Consider the following 21,437-nt stretch of genomic DNA (forward strand, 5'->3'; position numbering starts at 1 on the left):
GGTGGAAAAAGGACTTCCAAAGTGACCATTTTAAGACTTGAGTCAACTCCAGCTGACAAGTTTCAATAAGGAAATGAGTAGCATGTCTGGCCCTGAGGTAGCTTGGACTGCAGAGCCGGGAAGGTAAGGATCCTTCTTTTGCCATGCAATCCCAACGTAGGTGGGTCAGCAGGGACAGGGAGAATTCACAAATAAGGAAAAAGGGCTGCTGGAGTTGCCCACCAAGGAGATTATCAGTAGGCCTTGGAAACTTGTCATGTCTGTAGTCAAGACTTTCCTCTTTAGCCCTTCTCCCAAAGGGTGGACTTTGCTCATTAGTCCTTTTCCCAAAGGGTGCTCAGTCTATCTGCTGAACTAATTGGATTTTTTTTCTCAGCCCAGGCTTCTTCTGTGAGGTTCCTCTTCTCTGGCGTATGCAGGACAATGGCATCAGGTTTCTCAATGTTCAGTTTTCTGCTAGAGTGGTTTTGTTCAATTCAAGCAGATGCTGTTAGCTGGGGTCTGTATTTAATGCAGTGAACAGTATGTGCTTTTGGGTGTACAAATTTTTTTTTGTTTGAAGGTGCAGCAATGTAAGTTTTGAAGTTAGTTTTACAAGAACTGGCATTTGGAATATAAACGCTCTTTAAATTTTCTGTTTGGCTCGGAACTATTGGATTAAATAACATAGCGTCTTCAGGTTATGCAGAAGTGCTAAAAAAAAATTGCCTAGATAAATCTCCAATCCAATACTTATTGGCCCACAATACCTATTCAATCTTATTTAGCTGTACTTAAAATCTTACAGTCTTTGATACTATGTCCTCCTTCATGTTACTTTTATGCTTGATATCACCACAGGTGGCTCCAGCAGGCCCAGGCAATTCCAATTCTGGTTTCCGATACCTGCTGGTACATCGATACCAGTCTGGCATTACTGACATGCTTGGAGTGACCGTGTGCGTTGTGATAGGGAGGAGAAGTGTGAAGAGAGAAACCCTAGAGAGGTGATTGATGAAAAACCTGTTGTGGATTTGGGTCTTTTCCAGAAGGGAGGAAGACGTGCCTCAAATTGCTCATGTAAAGCTCAGGGAAAGGGAAACAATATGACTGGGAGTATCTCGTCTCTTCTTCCTGGATAAGCGTTCAGGCTTTAACTGTGAGAATTAAGGTGACCAAACTGATTTTTAACCTTTTGGGAGTGTCCAAATAAATCCCTTGGCAAGGCAGATTGAAGTGACCAGAGTGCTTTACTGCTCCTGTTCAAAGTTAGTTTGCAGTGTGAGAAGGACGTCTTAAAATAACTGGGTGCTGCAGAACTAGCAGTATATTTGTGATAGTTTGTCTTTCAGCATAAGCCACCTGGGGTGACAGACGCATTGAAATGACTGACTTTAAAGAACACGGTCCGGTGTTCACCTGCCTGCCTCGTCTGTTGTTTTTATTATTTTTTAGGGACTTCACAAATGAGGGCTGTTCACCATTCCCAGGGAAGACAGAGGCTGTTGAGAAGATAGCGACTGTTCTCAGACAAAATGCTTGGTATATCAGCAAACACAGTAGCTGTGTCTTAAAGTAACTAAAACTTGAGGTGAGGAAGGCAGAAATGACGGACTCCGCCATGCCTTCTGAGCTGCTTTATGACGATTATTTACCTATTCAAAGCTCTGCTCTGCGTCCCTAGCTCCACTGCTATAGTAAAGCAGGCAGGCTCCTGCTTCCAAACTAGGATGCCTTCAATAAGGATTTCTTTTGGTTCCTTAGCGATTCCATTTCCCTACCCTTGGGTTTTTAACAGTGCAGTTGAACTGGCATGGCATCCGAGATGGCTTTAAAGTACATCATATCTTCAGTACCTTAGTAAATGTCAGACTGGCTAGTGAGCTGATTTCATACCTAGAGTACATCAGCTGCAGTCATGTAATTAAACCATGGAGGAATTTAACTGCACAGATACACTCCTCTATGTTCATGACTCACTGTTCTGCTTGAAAGTGTTATGGATGATTTAAGTGTGTTATGGATAATTTGAATTTCCTTGAGATATTTTCAAAAAACGCTAAGTTCTGCACATGAGACATCTTCCAGACACTCTCGTCTTGACATTTTTCTCTCAATAATGTAATGTTTGTGCTAACCGGGGGAAAAAAATTCTGTAAGTTTTAAACTTCTCCCATCTCCGATGTAGCTTATCTTAGAGGACATGAGAGTATTTTTGAGTGCTCCTACTCACGTTCAACAAGCAGAATAATAAGGCACAGCCACTTCTGGAGTGAAGCTGAAAGGTCTGACTGGCAGCTTGATGCGCACCACTGCATCTCTCCCTACTCACACCGTTATTGATATTGGCTCGAGCTGTGTGGCAATAACCAGGAGAATCAAAATCTAGCTTATCAGAGCCCTTTGCTAGGGAGCTTTCTTTTTCAAACCAGCCTCCTAAAGGAGAATTTTCATTCTAAGATTTTGAAGGGAAGCAGTCCTCTGTTGCTCTGGGCTAAAAATAAGAGCTCAGAATGATGAACTTTCAACCCGTTATCCCAGAGGAATCGCTTGTGTGCACTGTCGCGTCATCTTTGGCCAGCATTCAGTGCACAATGACAAGTATTTATTCACCTAGAAGAGCAGAGCTAAAGCTAAATGGATTGTGGCTGAAGTCATGACTGTTTCAGCTGAAAATGGTTATTTCTCCAAAAGCACGTAACAGCTAAGAGTAGCTTTTTTAGGCTGAAATAACCACACGGGGCTATTCCGCGTCGTGTACGAACAGGGGTTTCAGGGCTAAAAATAAAACAGTATTTTTCAGCTGGAAAAGCTTGCCCTGAGCTCCTGACGATGTTCCCGTCAGGCAGTTTAGTATCAAAACAGCTGCTGTGCCACCTACCGCGTTTTCTCCAGCTGCCAGCGGCGGCCGCCGCCTGAGGCCCGGCCTGCCCTGGCCGGGGGCCGACACCCGGGGGCAAAGCACCCGCCTAACACACCGTCGGCTCCCACAGCCGGGCAGCACCGGGCGGGTTTTCAGTGCAGCCACTAGGACGGAATATACCCAGAGGTAACCTAAAACCGCCAGGCGTGAGGGCGAGGAGCGCCAACGGCCGCGGCGCCCGGCGCCGCCTCCTTCCCACAGGCCTTTGCGGCGCGGCGGCGACCGTTGGCGCCCGCCTGCGGCAGGCGGCGCTCGCGCTCCTCCTGGGCCGGGGCGGGAGGGGGGGGCTGCGCGCGCATGCGCCTGGGGCCGCCCCCTGCGGGTGTCGTCAAGTGGGCGGTGCTTCCGCGAGGGCGGGGAGGGGGGAAGGGGAAGGAGGAGGGAGGGGGGAGGAGGAGGGGGAGGGGGAGAGAAGCCCGTTTTCCATCCGGGTCTCTGCGGCGGAGGCCGGGGGGCGGGGCCCGGGCTCACGTGACGTTGCGTGGCGGCGCAACCGCCATCTTGTGTTGTTGGGGCTGAGGAGTCGCGGTGGCCGTGAGGGACTCTCCGTCCGGGAGCGCAGGTACCGCCGCGCCGCCGCTGCCTCCGCCCGCCTCACCGCCGTCCCACCGCGGGACCGCACCGAGCCGAGCCGAGCCCGCACCCCGAGCCCCGGCCTCGCCGGCGGCGGCCCCTGTCCGCCCCGAGCCCGGGCTGCCGCAGCCCGGGGCGCCCTGCGGCCTAGCGGGAGGGAGGCCGCCCCAGGCCGGGCCGGCGGCGCGGGGCCCCTCTTGGGTCTCCCCTGCTCTCCTCGGGGCTTGCTGGGCCCGGCGCCGCGCTCCCCGCCGCCGGGCGGGCATCGCACTGTCCGTGCGGCCCCTTGGCATTAGGGTTCGGCTTAGGGACGGTGCCTGTCAGGCAGCGGCCGGGCGTCGCGCCGCGTCGCGTCGCTTCGCCTCGCCTCAGCGCCTGAGGGGCTGGCAGCTGCGGCCCCGGCGCCGCCTCCCCTTGCGCTGACCCGTGTGAACTCGCTCGTCCCCTCCCCGCCCCGCCTGGCTGGGCCTGTGTTTTGGCCGTGCCGCGGGCAGGTGCGCCCTCGCTGAAGCCTCCGTGCCCGGCTCCCAACACGCCCGGCTCTGTCAGGTTGTACGGGCTGAGGAAGGAGGGAGCTGGTCGCGCACTCGAGCCTTTCCCCCGCAGGCAGGAGGGTGCTGGGAGCAGCAATGACCAGCAGTGTTTGACTGGAGAGGCCTTGGCAGGCTGAAGAGCACATCGATCAGGATTATGTACGTTTGGTATTGATCCAAGACAAGTAGTTTCAGTGTCAACAAAGCAGTCTCCGCTCTTTCAACTCTGTGTAACTGCACTTTGAAGTGGGGCAAGTTTTAGGCCAAAAGGAGACATTGCCAAGTGACACTTCTGGAATAAAACCTATATTTTCCCCAGTAGTCTTCAGCCTGCTGCTTTTGATTTGCTGTTATAATACTACTCTCTCTTACTGTAATTCTTATGTATCTGTTTTCTTGGGGTGGAGGGGAACAGACTTTTGAATTCTGCCTATGTTCTTCTGTCTAACTTCTTGCTGCTCATTCTGTTTTCTTGCTTCAGGATCTGACTTGGGCAAGTTCCTGGAAAGTACGTGTGAATTTTCTTTCCTTTTCCCATAACTCTTGCAGTTGCGTTTTATTTTTAAGTTACTTCTTAATAAACACATTCAGTTGATGCTTTTTCTGAATAGAACGTTTGGTAGATGTACAGAGTGATAATTTGGACCCTTTATGAATGAAATTGGTTGCTGTAGTCCCTAACAAGAGCTTGTTACAGGTATTCTTGAGCTCTGTTTTTCAGTGGTGGTTGTAATAGATAATACTAGTTCTAGTGTCATGCAGTATTGGTGTTACTGGCGTTCACTTGACTGGACCTCCTTTGGTCAGTTAACTGATGCTGAGGTAAAACTATATGCCCTAGTCAGTCCTAGTGGTGTCAACAAAAATGCTAAAGTGTCTTTTGCCCCTTCTGCACCCTCTCCACCTCCCACCTCATATAGACGTAAGTCCTACAAGTTAATTAATGTCCAAGTTCATGTGTGTCAATGTTAATTCCTCACTGAACATGTGATTGAAAACAAAGATTCAGTATAATGGCCAACTATATTAAAAAGAACGTAGAAGTTTATCTGCAGGAGTTGAATGTCAGCTGTCGCCTTCAGGAGGACCTGCTTTCTATTTTTTAGGATGCTCATAGAAAGACTTTAATACCTCAGTAAAAACTCTGACCCTTGTAGATCTTCTCAGATTCAACAGATGTTGATCTTAAGGGGACTTTAAAGTATCCTCAGATACTTAGTGGCTCTCTTGCCTTCCTAAAAACATGCAGTAAATGAAAAATGAGATCTCTATACTGACAGAAGTGAAAAAGCTGCATGTAAATAATGAGTTGAGATTTTACCTTAGTTTTTCTAATAAATCCACTTCTTGATTGATGAAAGGATTTGGCGTGTCAAAGGGGAGTTGAAAAGGGTCTGCAAGGAAGCTTTTTTTAAGGAGAGTTCAGAATAAGTGCCATTGTTTCTCTTCTTCTCCTGCTGTCTCCTAAGGTCAGTTGTCTAAATGGAGTCGTATCAGAAACTGGAGTTTCTTAAACCTGAATGTGAGGAAAAAGTTGGCAGCACTTTTAGGATGTGTAGATACTTCCTTTCTGAAGCAAACTTGATGTCAAAGTCTTGTAGAGCATCTCATTAGGGTAGGCACACAGACTGACTGAAGAGGTTATTTGCTAGTATGTACCTCTGCTGAAAAGTCTTTGTAGTTATTTAAAGGTACAAAGGGAAAAACAGTTGGCAAAATCAGTTCATAGTAATCTATGAAGATGAGTTAGGCGCATGGACCATGATCTTTTCCTTCCCTTCTTCACCCTTCTTTAAAGTGGTTCAGCCTCCAGCTCTTTGGTGGTGGTGTTGGAAATGTCAAGAATATGAAATATGATTCTGCTTACTTTTGTCTGCTCTTGTAAGCTCAACTATCGAATGCGCTTTTCTTATTCTTGCACTGAAGTCTTTAACCTCCCTTCCTACTGCTTTTTAAAGTATGAAGCTAAATCTTCCTACAGTCTGATTTTTAAAAATTCCTTTCCTTAGCTTTTTTTGTCTATGCTTATGTCTTTTTTCTTAGTGCCCCTGCTCAAAGATGAAATGAGATAAACTATATTTAATTTACAAATAGAGATAGGCAGAGGTAAGGGACTGAGCAACAACATTTCAGATCATAAACCTCAAAGCATGGGCCTGATATGTTTCCTCCTTCCTACATAGCTTGCTGGAGATCTATTGAATGTTTTGGTAGGGAGAAATCCATCTCCTTGTTATTGAAAAGACATTTATGTTGAAAGAGATCTCTTTCTTCATGTGGTTTCTCATTGATTTATTTTAATTCATTGAGTGACAGTTGAAAACTTAGGTGTGTGACATGTTCCAGAGGGGATGATGCTATTTGTTTTCATGAGAATTAAGTCAGTTATCAGCCTAGCTTTGCCTCTCTTTCCTTCTTGGCAGTCAAGTATCAAAGTCTTCGGCTGCAGAAAGGATCTGGCTTGAAAATCATCAGAACTGAGAACAGTTAGCAAGTTTGCTCATGGTATACTTCAGTTATAGATGGAACTGAGAAGAATTAAGTGCTTTAAATCATAAGGTCTATACAACATTGGCCCTCTTGTGGTTGGTTGTAGTGTATGTATATATATTTGTGTGTGTATATTTATATACGTGTCTGTGTGTATATATATGCACATGCAACCGTGTAGTTGATCATAGTAATATTCATTTTTCCTCCTCTAGGTCAGATGGTAGCAGAAGACTGTAAAAGACAAGTTCTTGCATTGCTTTGTTAGTAGCTAAGATTGCCACAGTATGTTGATTACAAAATGTGTCCAGTTCTCTTTTTTGCAAAGAGAGGGCTGTCAATCTGTTCTTCTTAAAGGTCAGTCAACATTCCTTGAATATAGAAACTCTGCAGCAGTGGCTTGATGCCTGTGAGAAACTAGGCTGCCATTGAAAATTTTATGTCTCTCTTGCTTATTTTTTTTGTATGAAAGGATACACAGAATTGTTTTGTGGTTTTTGGCAAATGTGACATCAAAGTATGTATTTTCAGGAATAATCTTTTTGAAGTCATTAGTGCTTGTAATGTGTATAAGCTGGTTATCTAGACCTCAGAGGATTGTGGAGAAAAGCAGAGATGTCTGTAAAACTAGGGGGTCTGTAGGTCAATGAGACATTTTGCTGGGCATTTAGAAAATGTATCTAAAATGCTATTGTGTTGACAGTACCTTTTGGATCATTTATTAGCTTTTGATTCCCTCAGCTAATTATTAATAGTAATGCATTGTGGATTTGTTATCTTTTTGGCCATATGTTTTCGAGAATCTAGGCAAACAAAGCGATTATTTGCTGCTCTCAACAGCGGCTTTTGTATATTTAACTTGTCACTGTAAACAGGTAAGCTGGCCTACATATAACGTGTTACAAAAATAAACCAAATGGAAAATTATTATTGAATGCTAAACAGCTGTTATTGAAGCAAAAGTAAGCATGACACGTTGCACTTTGAAAATTAATGTTTTGCAATTGTATATTTGGTCATTTTCATTCAACAGGAAAATACTTATTTCAAATTGTGATTACTATGAAAAACTTTCTTCCTGTTGTTGACAACACATTGAAATCCCTTTCATGGTATTGACAGTATTTTATGATGAAGATACCAGTTGGTGGGACTGGAATGTTCTGAGGCTATAGATCTACGTATGCAGGTTAGATGGGATGAAAGGAGATTTGTGGCCTGTATGTGGTAGTGTGTTTCTTCTGATAAGAAGAAATATGAGGAAAAAATGTACTTCTGGTGGTGAATGGGTAGCTGAATTTATGTAACTTCAAACTTCAGGCAAGATATAATATGGTAAGGAGTTGGTATGATTGGTAACTAAAGGATGTATAAGCTGTGATTTGTGAGCAGTGTATGGTAGAATCAGAATAATTTAGGTTGCAGGAGATCTTTGGTCACCTGCTCCAACCCCCTACTCTAAGCAGGGCTAGCTTCAGTGTTCTTAATAAGGCAGATGATAGAAAGTGAGTGAGGATGATCATGGAAAAACAGCATATGGTGGGATTTTTAAGTATCAGCAACCAATAACTTGATTTAAGAAATCGGAGGCCTGGTTCAGCTACCATTAAAACCAGTGGAAGGTTTTACACTAGGCTCAGTTAATGCTGAATCATCTGTATGTGTGACTTTCTGTATTGTTTATGTTATAGCAGATTTTAAGAATACTGAGGCAGGATCAGTATAACATTGCAAGTGAGTTTACAAAGATGTAATTCTTCTGTCCCTTGGTAAGATGTGAATGTCTTTAACAACGTTGACATAAAGAGAAAGGGAGTGCTAATAAGCTATTACAAAGGGTTGTTGTGATTCATATGTAGTAGCAAGTTAACGTCTAACTTTGTGGATGATTAACATAGGCAGTCGGATATGCAGAGCAATTTTCTCTTTTAGGGCTTCTTAACAGGCATTCTTTCTCGCTATTGAATATTTGTTTTTTAAAGTGCAGAACATCTCTGAACTGTATTGCATGGGAAACTTTAAGAAAGGGTATAGAGAGAGAATTTCTACAAAGCCCAAAGAAGCTGCTTATATAAATCATATTAAAAACAAAACCAAAAAAGCACACCAACCCAGATGTGTAATTCAGTGAATCTTCTCAGTAAATATAGTCTAAAGCTTTGATCTGCCATTTTGAATATATCTATGGGCTGCATAATGCAATGTGACAACTAGGAGAGAAATGCTGCAGTGAGTTTTTGGTTGGAGGCCTGTAGTCTGACTACCGGCAGTGAAGTCTGAGTTGAGGAGCTCGGCACAGTGTGCAAGTGGATGGACTCAGCATCCTAATATGTAATGTTTTGTGGAATGGCACAGACTAATAAATACTTACCTACCCGTAAACTTAACTATGTACAAGCTAGAGACAGATTTGAAAATGATTTTTCAGATGGAAAAGAGCAGAATGTTGGCAGAATTTTGGGACAAAATTTTCAATGAGCAATGGTTTGTGTTCTAGCCAGGGCAAGGCCAAGGGTGTGGTCCTCTGACTCCGCTTGGAGCTTAATCGTTGGTGTCTACCTTTGGCTGGAAGCCTTGTAATAAAGGTGGTGGTCATGCTGCTTTCCAGCTGAGGAACTGGGGAAAGCTTGCATGCTTACTTGCGTTCAAGTCAAGTAGGGTTTGGAGAAGTTTTGTGCCTCTAACCACTGAGTTCACAACAGTAGGTAGGAAAGGAGGAAAGTATCTGGAGATGCAATATTTTATGTTCCTTTATTTTTTCCTTGGCATTTCTTTTTCTTAGGTGAGCAGGTTTCTCTTGCTGTCCTGTCCCAAAAATAGTTTCAGTGCCTACTTCTTACATTTGCCATTCTTGACTGTAGAGGAACATGTTGCAAGCTGTAGTACTCCATAAAGTTTTAGCTGGATCTGTAAAAGTGAGCAGAGGATGGGCAATTTGGCTCTGCTGTTTGAGCATGCTACAGACTAATTCTGGACCACAAACTGTTGAAAGACTGAAACTTTTTTGCAATTATTTGAGACAGGAAAGTTACTATACTTTAATAGAAAGCTAAAAATGTAATTGAAATACAGGCTTAAGTTCTAAAGAAATGCATGGTTTAGGCATTGTCCCTTTAGAAAAAACTTCTGTCTTGATGTGTGGGTAGATAGGGCTTGAGAAATTTACCAACTTTATCAGGGTAAAGGCTTGTTAGGCCTGAAGGTGCTACTGTGACTTGCCTGGCATCTTGTATAATAAAAATAATAGATTCCCCCCCCCCCCCGATTAATTTTCTACTTAAATTAGAACATACTTTCTAGAAAATCATCTAAAGCAAACAAGAATAAGTTGCTTTCAGTTATCTCTGAATTTCTTGCTTCAGCCCCTTCACTGATGAACTTGTATCTTCAGGCCTTTTTACCTGCATAGTCATTTACAGACTGAGCAAGATGATACTTAAACTTTCCTTGAAGCCCAGTAAATAAAGTTCTGGTGTGTGGGTGTTTCCCCCCCGCCCCAGGTGTATCTGTCATGTTTTATCAGTTTTTGAACATCACTTGCTTTATCAGCCTAAGAGACAATAGAACTGGGCACAGTATCCCTGCAGCAATAAAATTCACTCTATATTTCCTTATTTCTCTACCCAGTGTCAGCCTGTCTAGTCGATGTTGTAGTGTACGCTATTCGGCTGATAAATGTCATAAATCTCAGATTGTTTTGGGGACTTTTCTCCCCCTCCCCCCCCCCCGAATATTTTCCAGAATAGTCTTGCATCTGGTGTATGTCATTCTATATTTTCTGTTCATGAGTCTTTTGATTGTGTGTTTGGCCTTATTAAATGTGACCTGCTATATTGGGCTGAGTAATTGAATAATTCATAATGGTTTTATTGATAATGTGTCATCTCCATTATTTACCATTTCCATTCTTGTCATCTACAGGTTTTAGAAGTAATGTGAAACACTGTTATAGATTCCATAGAAGTAGAGGATGCCTTATTACCTTTGTATTTTGTGTATATTTTTAGAATATTTTCCTTCTGAGATTAGCTGTTGTAAATTCTTTTAAAGAATGGATTAAGAGTTTTTAAAAAAAGAATCCTTTTTGGCATTCTACTTTTTAATTGAAATGTCCTGCAGAAGTTGAAATTTATTTCACCTACTCACTTGAGCAATTAAATGTCCAAATCTTACAAAAGTAATTTTGATTGGATGTTTTCTGTAAATCCATGTTGATTGGCCTTAATTATGTCAGTGCCCTTTAATCAGTGTCGTCGTCTTTAGCCAATGGTTAATATCGAACAGACTGGTAGTATAGCTACCTGAGTCATCCTGTTTACCACTGTGCCAAAACTTTAAAAGGTAGTTTTCTTACAGTTCTAGGACTTCCTTAAAATATAAAGAATTACAGAAAATCAGCATTAATGATTCAGTCAGCTTGTTGTAATGTGTTTTTAATGCAATTACTGGCACTGACAATAGCTCGCTCTGGTAGCTGTAGTGGAATGCTCTCTGCAGCCACCTGTGGAACATGAAGCAGTATCCTCTTGATATAATGTTGCTGAGTAGTGGAGTGCTGTTGTTCAATTCCTGTACTAAATTTATTTAAGGAAAACCCGATTCCTCAGTCTCAGATCTGCTTGCAGTATTTTTCCATTGTGCTTTTTGTTTCTTAAACATTTTCAGCCAATTTCTAGGTTAAAAAGGCTATTTCGAACCTACAGTAGCAAGAGAACTCCCTTGAAAGGGAAGGAAGTGATACTGTTCTTCATAAACATCTCAGATCAAACAGTAGACTGTTTTAATATAAAATGGCTGTGTAAAAGAAGGTTCAGTGGTATGTAAAACCTAACCTAAGTGTAGCAACCCCAAAGCTATAAATCACAGTGACAGAATCTAAATAATCTTGTTTAATTTTTTTATTTTATTTTTGTCTGTAGGAAAGAATAGATAGCAAAACCTGGATGCAGTCCTTGTTTACACTCAACTGATTCTTAGAATCCCAAGTTATAAACTCCCCCTGCAAACAGTTAGTAAAACGCTTTGGGCTGCATAGTCACGTGCTATAAATTGAAGGAATCCTGTAACGAAGATATAAGAACTTAACAGGTTGTCTGGAAATCTAACTCAAGTGCCTGTGAATAAAGGACAGTTCTGTAAATGATGATTTCATGTCAATCCTGAGGTTGTGTAAAGTCTGGAAAATGTGGCAGTGCATATCTTTCAGAGCGTCCTAAAAACAGCTTTTTGTCTAGATTGTTGTTAAATAGCTGTATGTTTTAACAGAGCAGAGCTTGTTGAAATGTGCTATAGTAAATGGATTTTTGTTGTTATAGACCTTCTCTTAGATGTTTTTATCTGAAATATTTTCTTATGCATTTTAAAACAAATTCAGCCGGTACAATCAAGTTCCGTCCTGTGCCTGATGTCCATTTTTTTTTATAGGCTTTAATAGACTTGTCAGGTCGAGGTAGTAAAACTTAAAACATAATTTTAAAACTGTAAGCTAGCTAAAATAAGCATTATACTTGAAGCAAATCAGTGAAGGGAGTGTTGCTGACAGCAACCTCTGTACCTACAATATTACCTGTTAATTTTGAGTGAAAGCCACTTAAAGGCTTAACTTTATTGGATTACATTTTGTGTGCTCAGAGGATGGACTTCTGACTTTCAAAGTACTAAGCTGCTGAGAAAACAGAATGTTTTTTTCCCCATGCCAGTCCACAGGTTCATGATGAGCTGATGTGATTTCTTCTTTTTTCAGTCCTGTGTGCTGATAGTGGGTCTGTGGCTGCAGAACTACCTTAGGAAAATGAGATCTGAATTCCAGTTTATGAAGCAATTCCGGTTTATGAAGTCTTTCCCAAAACTGCTATGGAAAACTGCAAGTGTTTGTAGGGTTGCACTGGCATCTTGATCAAGGAAGTGACCTGACTTGAAGAAAATCTTGGAGAAAAGGGGAAGAAGCGAGTGGTGGGAAATCCTCAGGTGGTGTTCTTGCCCAAGCAGTAGTTCTAATTGGATATTATCAAAATATGGCCTCAGTTTCTTAGTAAAACTTAAGACTCTACCTGTGTGCTCTTTGCCCATGTAAAATTTGTGGTTGTGCAGATTACTCAGTGCCATTATTTTGTAGAAAAATTTACTTTACAAAAGCCTAGCAGTTCAGAAAGGGATTCTTCCTCCCTGGTATAATTTGATGATGGTAATGAGGTATATATTATTCTTTGTGTAATTTGCCGTCCTTGATGAATATGGAGGCAGCAGCATAGATTTAAAAAAGAGTAAAATTAACATTTTAATTATTAATATTGCAGTGTAGATCCTAAGAAAGTTAACTAGATGATAAAGATCTGATAGCTTAGTACCTTTGGCTTGGCCAAAATAGTGAAAAGGGAATGGATGATCAGCTCAAATTTCTCAGTTCCTCAGCCTTTTTCTTGCTCTATCCTGACTCTTTCCTCAAGAGCAAGCATCCCATAGTCCATTCCCAGCTTGCCTTTCCAGTTGGTACAGCTGCTTCTTTATACACTGAGCGCTCAGGGTAGTCACCCTCAGAAGTTCCTCTCTGGTTTGGCTTTTGTGCTCTTGGCCTTATGGCTGCTTCTTTGCAAACCTATAGAAGCAGCATCAATTTCTGTTTTCCCTGTCTTGTCTGCTTTGACACGGCTAACGTGTTCTTCTTGAACACTTGCTATCTTTGCTTTCATGAGTCTTTCTTTTTCTAGTTCTCGCCTTCCTCCCCCATGACCTGTTTCTAGAGTGCTTTCTTCAAGGTCTTTCTCTCAGCTGTGATTTGCCTATAGTTTGTCTTTTTCAGGCATGTGTTATTTCTGGGTAGTATCACCTGCCAGGATAAGTTCATGGGTTGCTTCTACTCAAATCATCTGTAGATCTGATTTTTTTTTTTTCTTTTTCCAGCTAGTTACAGGTAACTAGCTCAAACTTCAGTTGACCTAGTTCAGTTCAAACTTCATACAGCCATAGCTTCCAGGGAGGAAGTGAAGTAAGTCTTATTTGAATGCAACAGGGCAGAGGGAACCAGTGAAGGGATGCCAAGACAAAGTGTCATGGTCAAAATGAGAGGCAAGGAGAGCAATTCTGCAGTGTGGTGGGATGAGATTAACAAAGTCTTTGTGAAGATGCTTGTAAGCACTGAAGGGCTTTTGAATCTGGTAGAGAAAGATGAAACAGGATCCTCAGTTGTTAGGAAAGCAGCCCAGAGGCTGAAAAGAGGTGGAGCCCAGTGGGTCTATAATTAGTAAGCCTGTCTTGTAACCATGCTTTATCCTTGTATATGATGCTTCTGGTGTCTGTTTTCATTGTAGTTTGATGTTCAGTGTCAGTCTTACCAGTATTACTGATACTAAGCCAACTTCGATGTTAGTGGAACCAAGATCCCAGGTTCCCTGGTGATCCACGTAGGGATTGGTATGGGTCTCAAAGCATTTCCTTTCTCCCCCCCCCCCCCCCCCCAAGGTATTATGGTCATTGCAGGAAGCAATCTATCCATGAAGACAGCCATCCATTTAAGGCTATTAGGAACTATGTAGTAGGCTTGTCTCTTCCAGAGTGTGCATGATGGTTTGCATGACTTGCCCCGCAGTATTTTCACATTTGGCTGCTATATTTCCTATCCTTCAGACATCTGACTTCACCTCTGTAGTTTCATTTGCAGAACTGATGAATGGATATGCCTTGACTGTACTAATGAACCATCAGCTGCTTTAAAAAAAAAAAAAAAAATCTGACCAGTATCTTCTCAAATTAGGCCTGTGAAACTAGCTGGATATTTTCATTTTGATCTTTGTATATTACTTTCTGGTGCATGTATTGAGGGTAATACATTTCCTTGTACAGGGTTATTGTGAAAATAAGAGTATTATGATCTGTGTATAAACTATATTGAGAGCGTAGGAAGAAAGTAATAGTATATATTCAGCGAAGAGCTTGGATGGCATGTAGTAAAAATATATGGGCTAAACATTAGTTGTTAGGTTTAGGCTGTCAGGAGTTTTACAGCTGTAATCTACATGCCCGAAAGATATGGGTGTAGTCTGCCCAAGCAGTTCTACGTGTAGAGGGTGTGTGTGTGTTGTTTTTCCTTAGTTTGTTTTGTTTTTTGTTTTTTTCTTTTTAATTTTCTAAACCTCAGGCTGTTAATCCTCTTACTTTCTTTTAGCATAGTTACTTGTGTGGTAGATACATAAGAAGCAAACCCTTTTCCTTTGTCCGGCCTAGTCTTTTTTCAGAAGCTAACATCCTTTTCATCTTTATCACCATTTCTCGCAAAGTATAGACAGCCTTACCAGACTCCTTTTTTGGTCCTTGAGTAAATTAAGGAACAGTGTTCTGATACAGCAAAGCTCCTTACCTTCTGTCTTTATGGTTTCTTGAAGTCTAATCAACCAGTTTCTGTAGGTAATGCTTCAAGTCTTTTTTTTTGTTTGGGCTTTGGCTACAGTGTATCTAATTTTTAAAAATATTTCATTCTCTGGAGATTCTGATTCTGCTGTTGCTGAAAGGAAGGAGGAGCTGCATTTTCCTACTGCAAATGTCCCTTCTCCAGAGCTGTCTGACTGGTGTTGGATTTGGTTGGGAACAGTGAAAACTTCATAGCCTTTGCTTAGTCTCCTTCCTTCTCTGCCCTATGGCTTTGTCTGCTGTTGTCCATATACTCTTGATATATAGGAACTTGAATTGACCTTCACTAGTGCCTCCAGAAATTTGGATAATAGGAATGAGAGCAACTGAAGTCTTAAGGTGTGCTGCTCTTGCTTCTTAAAGATAAGAATGAGGAAAATACTGGGTATCTGTCTGCAGACTGAGGAGGACATTATTGCATCGGACGTACTTTATCTTTAGGAGGCTTATTTTTCAAGAACGAGCAGTGGAATGTCTTGAATATCCTGCCACTTGACTGGCAAATCTTTCTTGCTGTGTTCTAGTGTTTTTTATCCTCTTGTAATTGTCAGAAAGCTGCAGTTCTGTTAATTAAGCATTACTGCTCTTACGGAAGAGGATTATGCCTCCAGTTCTCCGTGTTTGGTTGTATTGTAGTCACTGATTTGACAAGAGACTGCTTGTACAAGTTGTTTCTTCGGACACCCTAATCCAACATTCTGTTTTGAGCAGTTAAGAACGATTTGGGGCAAGAGATCTTGATAGTTACTCCTATGTTAGTAATTTAATGTGTGTTAGAGAGCTGAAATGAGTTCCTTAAAAGATCCCATGTAGTCAGTTTTCCTTTCTGGTTCTTTGCATGACCAGATGTGCTTCTGTATTGGGAAGAAATTTGTGAAGGACTGTGTTACTCCAGCTGTTTTCATAGTAACTATTTTTATGTTTCAGGTTCACACTTTTCTAAAAAGAGGAATAGAACAGGAAGAAATGGCAGCAGAAACTCAGACACTTAACTTTGGGCCTGAATGGTGAGTGTGTGTGGTTGTTTTTTTGTTTTTTGTTTTTTTTGTATTATGAAATTCTGGAACCTTATCTGAAATTTTTAAGAACTTAAGTGTTTCAGTGCTTGGAGGCTGAATCAGTTATAAGACCGAATGGCATATAATACCTTTTTCTTTTTTGTTCCTTACTGCTGCTTCTGAGTCCCTGACCTGTGACTGAAAGCAATGTTCATATTATAAAGTTAGTCCTCATTTTTATAATTTGACACTGTGTATGAAATGAATTGGATTTCATGTTACTGTAACGTGTAACATTAGCTTTGCTACAAAGGACCTGAGAGAGGAATAATGCTTATTGTGTCTACTTCAGAGACAAAGTGAGTAAGGCAGACAGCTTATTTGGTCTTCCCGTGTCATAAGTATTAATAAGGAAGTTCTTACCCTGTCCTTACTGGATTCAACTCTGAAAAGAGAAAACTTGCTTAGCTGTAGTGTTGCAAAAAACCTTCTTGGAATATGTTAAAAGTGATCTGTTCATCTCATCACCTACTGTATGTGCACATAGAAGAGTATCAGAAAAAAAGTGTTTTGTTAGTGGGGCTCCATGGCACTGTATCACCTTACATCAGTTGCTAGAAAGCTTTCTAGCTTAGCTGACGTGCATTGTGCTGGCTTTCGCTAAAATGTGGAGGGGTGATTATTTAGCATTTTCTCCAATTTCTTGGTAACTGTGAGGTTTCAAATGGGGATTTTTAGTTGGTGTGCTTTCTAGAGAAATGTATACCCTTTAAAAGGGAGTACGGAGTGGTTATAAGAAATATAATTGCTATATCCTGTGCAGTAAGACTGTTACTGGAATAATATGTTCACTTTTGCTGACACGTTTTTATGTATATCTTACTAAAATTGAAGAGTATTCAAAAAAGAAATAAAGCATGACTTGTGGCCTGGAAGAGGATGAGAGAGCTCAGTGTTTCATTAGTTTGAAAGAAGGTTAAAGAATGACTTTATCGCTATCTATAAATATACCCACCAGGCAGATATCTTATGCTAGAGTGCTCTTCAGTGTAACAGACAGACATGATTAGATCCATTGATGGATGGAAGCCAAAGTTATGTTAAAAAAAGAGAAGGGGGAAGGTAACTCTAAAAAAAGCACACATTTTTACCAGTAATCTAAGATTGCTGTGTCACAGTGAGGGACTTGATAGTCTCTGTTTATTTTTAAATCCAGATTAGATTGTGTGAAAGGTATATGTTTTATTTCAATGAGTTACTGGATTTGGTACAGGAATAATGGAGTAAAGTTCTAGGATTTATAATTACTCTTCTGGGTTGCAGTACACTCAGGTCTGTCATGTATGCTATTCTATCACTTCTTAATAGTGAGACTCTCAGTCACATCTAATCTGGATTGGAGTTGAACATTACATTGAGCCATCTAATCCCTGGAATAATGCCTCTCCAGATATTTTTGATTTGGAAGTGACATGTAAAGAAATTGCCGCTGGGTGGCACCAAACTAAAAAAATCAAATACTGTTGGAGTGACTTGCATGATGCTTTTTTCTTTCTGTACAGTTAGAAGAACATAAGTTTACTCAAAAATTCTGTAATTTTTTTTTAATTAGGTGAAAAGTAACATCTGAATCAGTATTGTAGTTCAGAACCTTTGGCAAAGGTGTTCTCTAATTGTTAGAAATAATTTTCATTGATTTCCCTGTTTGGGATGCATAGCAAGGAGAGTGTAGGAAAATGGGCTGTTCTGTGTTTCTTGACTCGCATCCTTTTGTAAAATATTCCTCAAACTTAAACTAGGGTAGTCAGACAGCTGAGAAAATGGTTATATGGAATGAGAGTATGGATTGGGAGTAGTGTCATATAATTATAAGACAACTATTATCCACAAGAAGTGGCTAATCTGTGTAGGATGGGAGCAAATCTAATAGCATATTTGTTTGGAACTCTAAACTACCACTTGAAACATCTGTGAAGTGGAGAGTTGCTATGTGTTGTACAGCTTTTGTACTGAAACACTAAAATACCTTAATGATGTATACGCTCTGCAAAACATGCTGGTAGTTTCAAGTTCTAGAAAAGTAATTTGGAGTCAAATAGAATTCCAGAGATGATGGTCACAGAGGAAAAAATCTCATTGTGAAATTTGCTGTCTGTTACTGTTTGTTAAACTTTGCTAAATGCTTGACTAAACTTTTTCGTTAGAGCAGATTCACATTTGCTGTACTGTTCTTACTGTGGTAAGAACTTTCCTTGTGAACTAGGATACAAAGAAAAGTTATTGTCATTTAGTATCTGTACAAGGTATATTATACAACTGAATTTTGAGCACCCAGTGTAAATACCGAAGTAAGGGGGCTAGGTCATTGTGTACTTAACACAGAGGTAGAGGGGTTTTCCAGGGGATGAGTTGAATTCCTTAAAGCGTGCTTGCAATTATTTTTTCCTCTCTTTCCTGGCTATAGGAAAAATGAAGGAAGCTGTTTTTATTTTGGAAGCACCAAGGTTTAGGATTTTCAAGTTAGACTATGTAAATATTTCTACTTTTATTGCCGTTTTGTGTGTGTGTGTCAAATCTGCATAAGGTGCAGAGGGAAGATAGCATAGGTGAAGACATTATCCTCGGTTCTATTCTCACTGTTTTTCTGCTTTATTTTAGGCTGCGAGCTTTGTCTAGTGGCGGGAGTGTGACATCCCCTCCTCTGTCTCCGGCTTTGCCAAAGTATAAACTAGCAGACTATCGTTATGGGAGAGAAGAAATGTTGGCACTTTTTCTAAAGGATAATAAGGTGAGCAGGAAGAGGAAGAAGACCTGATGTCTGTATATGCAGAGTCTTATGATTAGGGATAGTTATTTGTATTTTGTGAATGTATGCACAGAAATTGGGTATTGCTTGACAAAGAACGGAAGAATCTAATTAGTTTTTGTGTGTCCATTTGATCACGCTCTTAGTGCATTCATTATGTTTAATTCTTTTGGCCAGCAGTGACTTCAGAGGCAACTTCTTGTACCCCTCTGAGAACAAGAAAACCTGTTTGCTATATTCAGTCCCATTGCCACAGATGACAGAGGGATAAAGTCTCCTTGCAGCCCTGCAGATTTGCTTTCTTCTGTAGGATTTTATTTAATATAGTTGGAATAGACTTGATTCAGCTTGACATTCAGGCAGTAAATTACATTAGCAGATCATCTGAAAAGATAAGAGCTCCCCATTTGTGCTGACTCAAGGCAGTTCACTTAACAGGTATTCAGTTCAATTAGAGCAGTCCTCCAACTGCTTATCTGGAACTCAAGTCACAAATACAAGCTAGCCAATGTAATACGAAAGAGCAACATGAAAAAATAAAGAAAAAACTTCCCTGTTTAATTGAGGGGGAGGTTCTCCATGTTGCAAGAGTCACATTTCAGACCTCTATATGAGAGCATTTCGGGTAAATGAGTCATACATTCTGCTTTTGTCTACTTTTTAAAGTAGACGGTGCAGAGACTGATTTATTGTTGCAGCAAGCACATAATAGACTTGAAGTCTCAATGCCTCCTAGAGCATCCCTCCCTCAAGTGTGGGAGGGACTACAAGAAGTTTTGTGGGTTGTGCCTTTAACTTTGCATATAGATGTGTGTGCGCACCTCCGTCTTACTCTACTAAGAGTGTGCTGTTGTGTTTTCACACAGCGCTGGGGGCTCTGCGTTGCTTGTACTACACAGATTCGGAGCCTTTGAATATCAAAGATTTTCAGAAGCTTTAAGTATGTTATAGCTTAAAGCCATCCTTTAACATACAGAATCCTCCTGGTTTACTTTGAGGAGTTGTGATTTAAACTTTGCAGTGTTTGAATGAGTGAGTCTGTCAAAGACCATTGTTTTATGCAGTTTGTCTGTGTTGTATATGATGATTCTGAGACCTCTGCAGTTACTGCTGATCCAAACCACCTAATTTCCTGTTTTTAGAGGAAGCTTTCCAATGGTTATGGATGGTCCAAAAGATCACTTCCCCCCACGTGTGTGCTGGAAGGGCATTATTATTGGAGCACAGCATGCTTTGTATTAGGAGAATTGGATACCTTGCTTCTGATATACGTTTTCTGTGGAGTTCAGTAATTCTAGTTATTTAGACCTGAGAGGTCTCTTGACACTGTTTATTGTCAGCTACCAGAGGTAATGTTGTTAAGTCTGTGCCGTAAACTACCAGATTTAATGGTTTTGTATGCCTGTGTTGTATCTGGCACCGTAATCTTTTTTCCACTGTGTCGACGTGGTTCTTTGGCTCAACGTTAGGCGAAGTTGCAGCTCTGATTAAAAGATATTCTAATTAAAAGCAGGAGGGTTTCTGTTAGTGTATACTCAAATGGAGGGGCAGGGAGGAAGGGGAGGACTAGTTTGCTTTCCTTGAAGTAAAATTGGGGGAAGCCTTTATCTGTAGTATTTTGGACTACATATTCTTGAAACAAAGTTCTCTATTGGCATAATTACAGTTCAGTTGGCTATAATTTCAGCTTCTTGCCTATGTGCTCAAGGTCACATCTGCTAGAAGGTGGAATGATTAAAAATTAGTGTTCAAATTTATTTTGACTTAAACAATGATTTAATACTTGCATCCATGTTCCCTGCTTAATAAATCCATAACTATATAGTTTCATTTTACTTATTTTCTTGTTTTAGTCTCATTGTTGGTTATCATAGGAAATACTGATCTTAACCAAAAAAAAAAAAAAAGGGCATTAAAACCTGTATGCCCGCTCCCTCTGTGTGTGGGTATATATATGCTAATTCTGTTAATATATTAAAAATCTGAGTTAAAATGTGCGTTAAACTTAGGAATGCAACACTCTTTCTTAACTTACCAGATGAACTTTCACTTGGTTCAGATTTGAGCAGCACTGGTGTATAAATGGAAATCTTATTTTCTGATCTTGGTACTTTACATATGTAAGTTTTGGGTGGTGGATGCATTGGATGTTTTCTCTATAAGAATTTTTTTCTGGGAAGGTAAATTGGCAATGGAGTAACTTCCTCCCTCCACATCATCTCTCTCCCCCCACCCATTGTTACTGGAAGTACTGGTGTACTAGGTAGATAGAGATTTGGCAGGATAAAAAGCATTTTTATGTCTATGTAGATCCAAGTATGTGGCATCATCCCTGGAATGCTTGTTTATACTTGTGTACATCAAGTATGTGTATGCTCTGCTTTCATACAGATACCTTCAGACCTTCTGGATAAGGAGTTTCTGCCTATTTTACAAGAGGAGCCCCTGCCACCATTGGCACTTGTACCTTTTACAGAAGAAGAACAGGTTTGTAGTCATACAAAGATACAGGGTGTGTGTGGTTTTTTTTGTTTTTATTTTTAATCTTTAGGCTGACGTTAATGTAAAGGCAAAATAGAGAATATGTTTCAGTTTTAAAACATGAAATTAGCAGAAATCCCAAATTTAACATTGGTAGACTTCAGGAAAGAAGTTCTAAAAACGTGCTGTGTTGGCATAAAGTTGAAATTCTAGCCATACTCAATGGTTATCTTAAATTTGACCAAGTATTT

The 21,437-nt window shown here is 40.7% G+C and overlaps 1 protein-coding gene and 1 long non-coding RNA gene across 14 annotated transcripts in view; both read left to right on the forward strand.

The window, feature by feature from the left end:
- Nucleotides 1-70: 70 nt before the first annotated feature.
- LOC138068150 (uncharacterized) lies at nt 71-2,598 on the forward strand. The gene is made up of 3 exons (XR_011142799.1): nt 71-123; nt 841-986; nt 1,435-2,598. It is a non-coding gene; the product is annotated as an uncharacterized lncRNA (long non-coding RNA).
- A 735-nt stretch (nt 2,599-3,333) lies between these two features.
- The window catches only part of GIGYF2 (GRB10 interacting GYF protein 2), an 81,757-nt gene continuing 63,653 nt past the window's right edge, over nt 3,334-21,437 (forward strand). For 11 of the 13 annotated variants that reach the window (XM_068954851.1, XM_068954854.1, XM_068954857.1 and 8 more), the window contains exons 1-4: nt 3,334-3,464; nt 15,829-15,908; nt 18,558-18,687; nt 21,097-21,192. In XM_068954851.1, the coding sequence (XP_068810952.1) occupies nt 15,868-15,908; nt 18,558-18,687; nt 21,097-21,192 (267 nt within the window). In that variant the 5' untranslated portion in view covers nt 3,334-3,464; nt 15,829-15,867. Of the gene's footprint in view, nt 3,465-4,081; nt 4,168-4,489; nt 4,517-15,828; nt 15,909-18,557; nt 18,688-21,096; nt 21,193-21,437 lie in introns of all 13 variants that reach the window. The other 2 variants (XM_068954853.1, XM_068954852.1) reach the window with 2 other exon arrangements.

Source organism: Struthio camelus, chromosome 9 (assembly GCF_040807025.1).
Source record: "Struthio camelus isolate bStrCam1 chromosome 9, bStrCam1.hap1, whole genome shotgun sequence".
Lineage (NCBI taxonomy): Eukaryota > Metazoa > Chordata > Aves > Struthioniformes > Struthionidae > Struthio > Struthio camelus.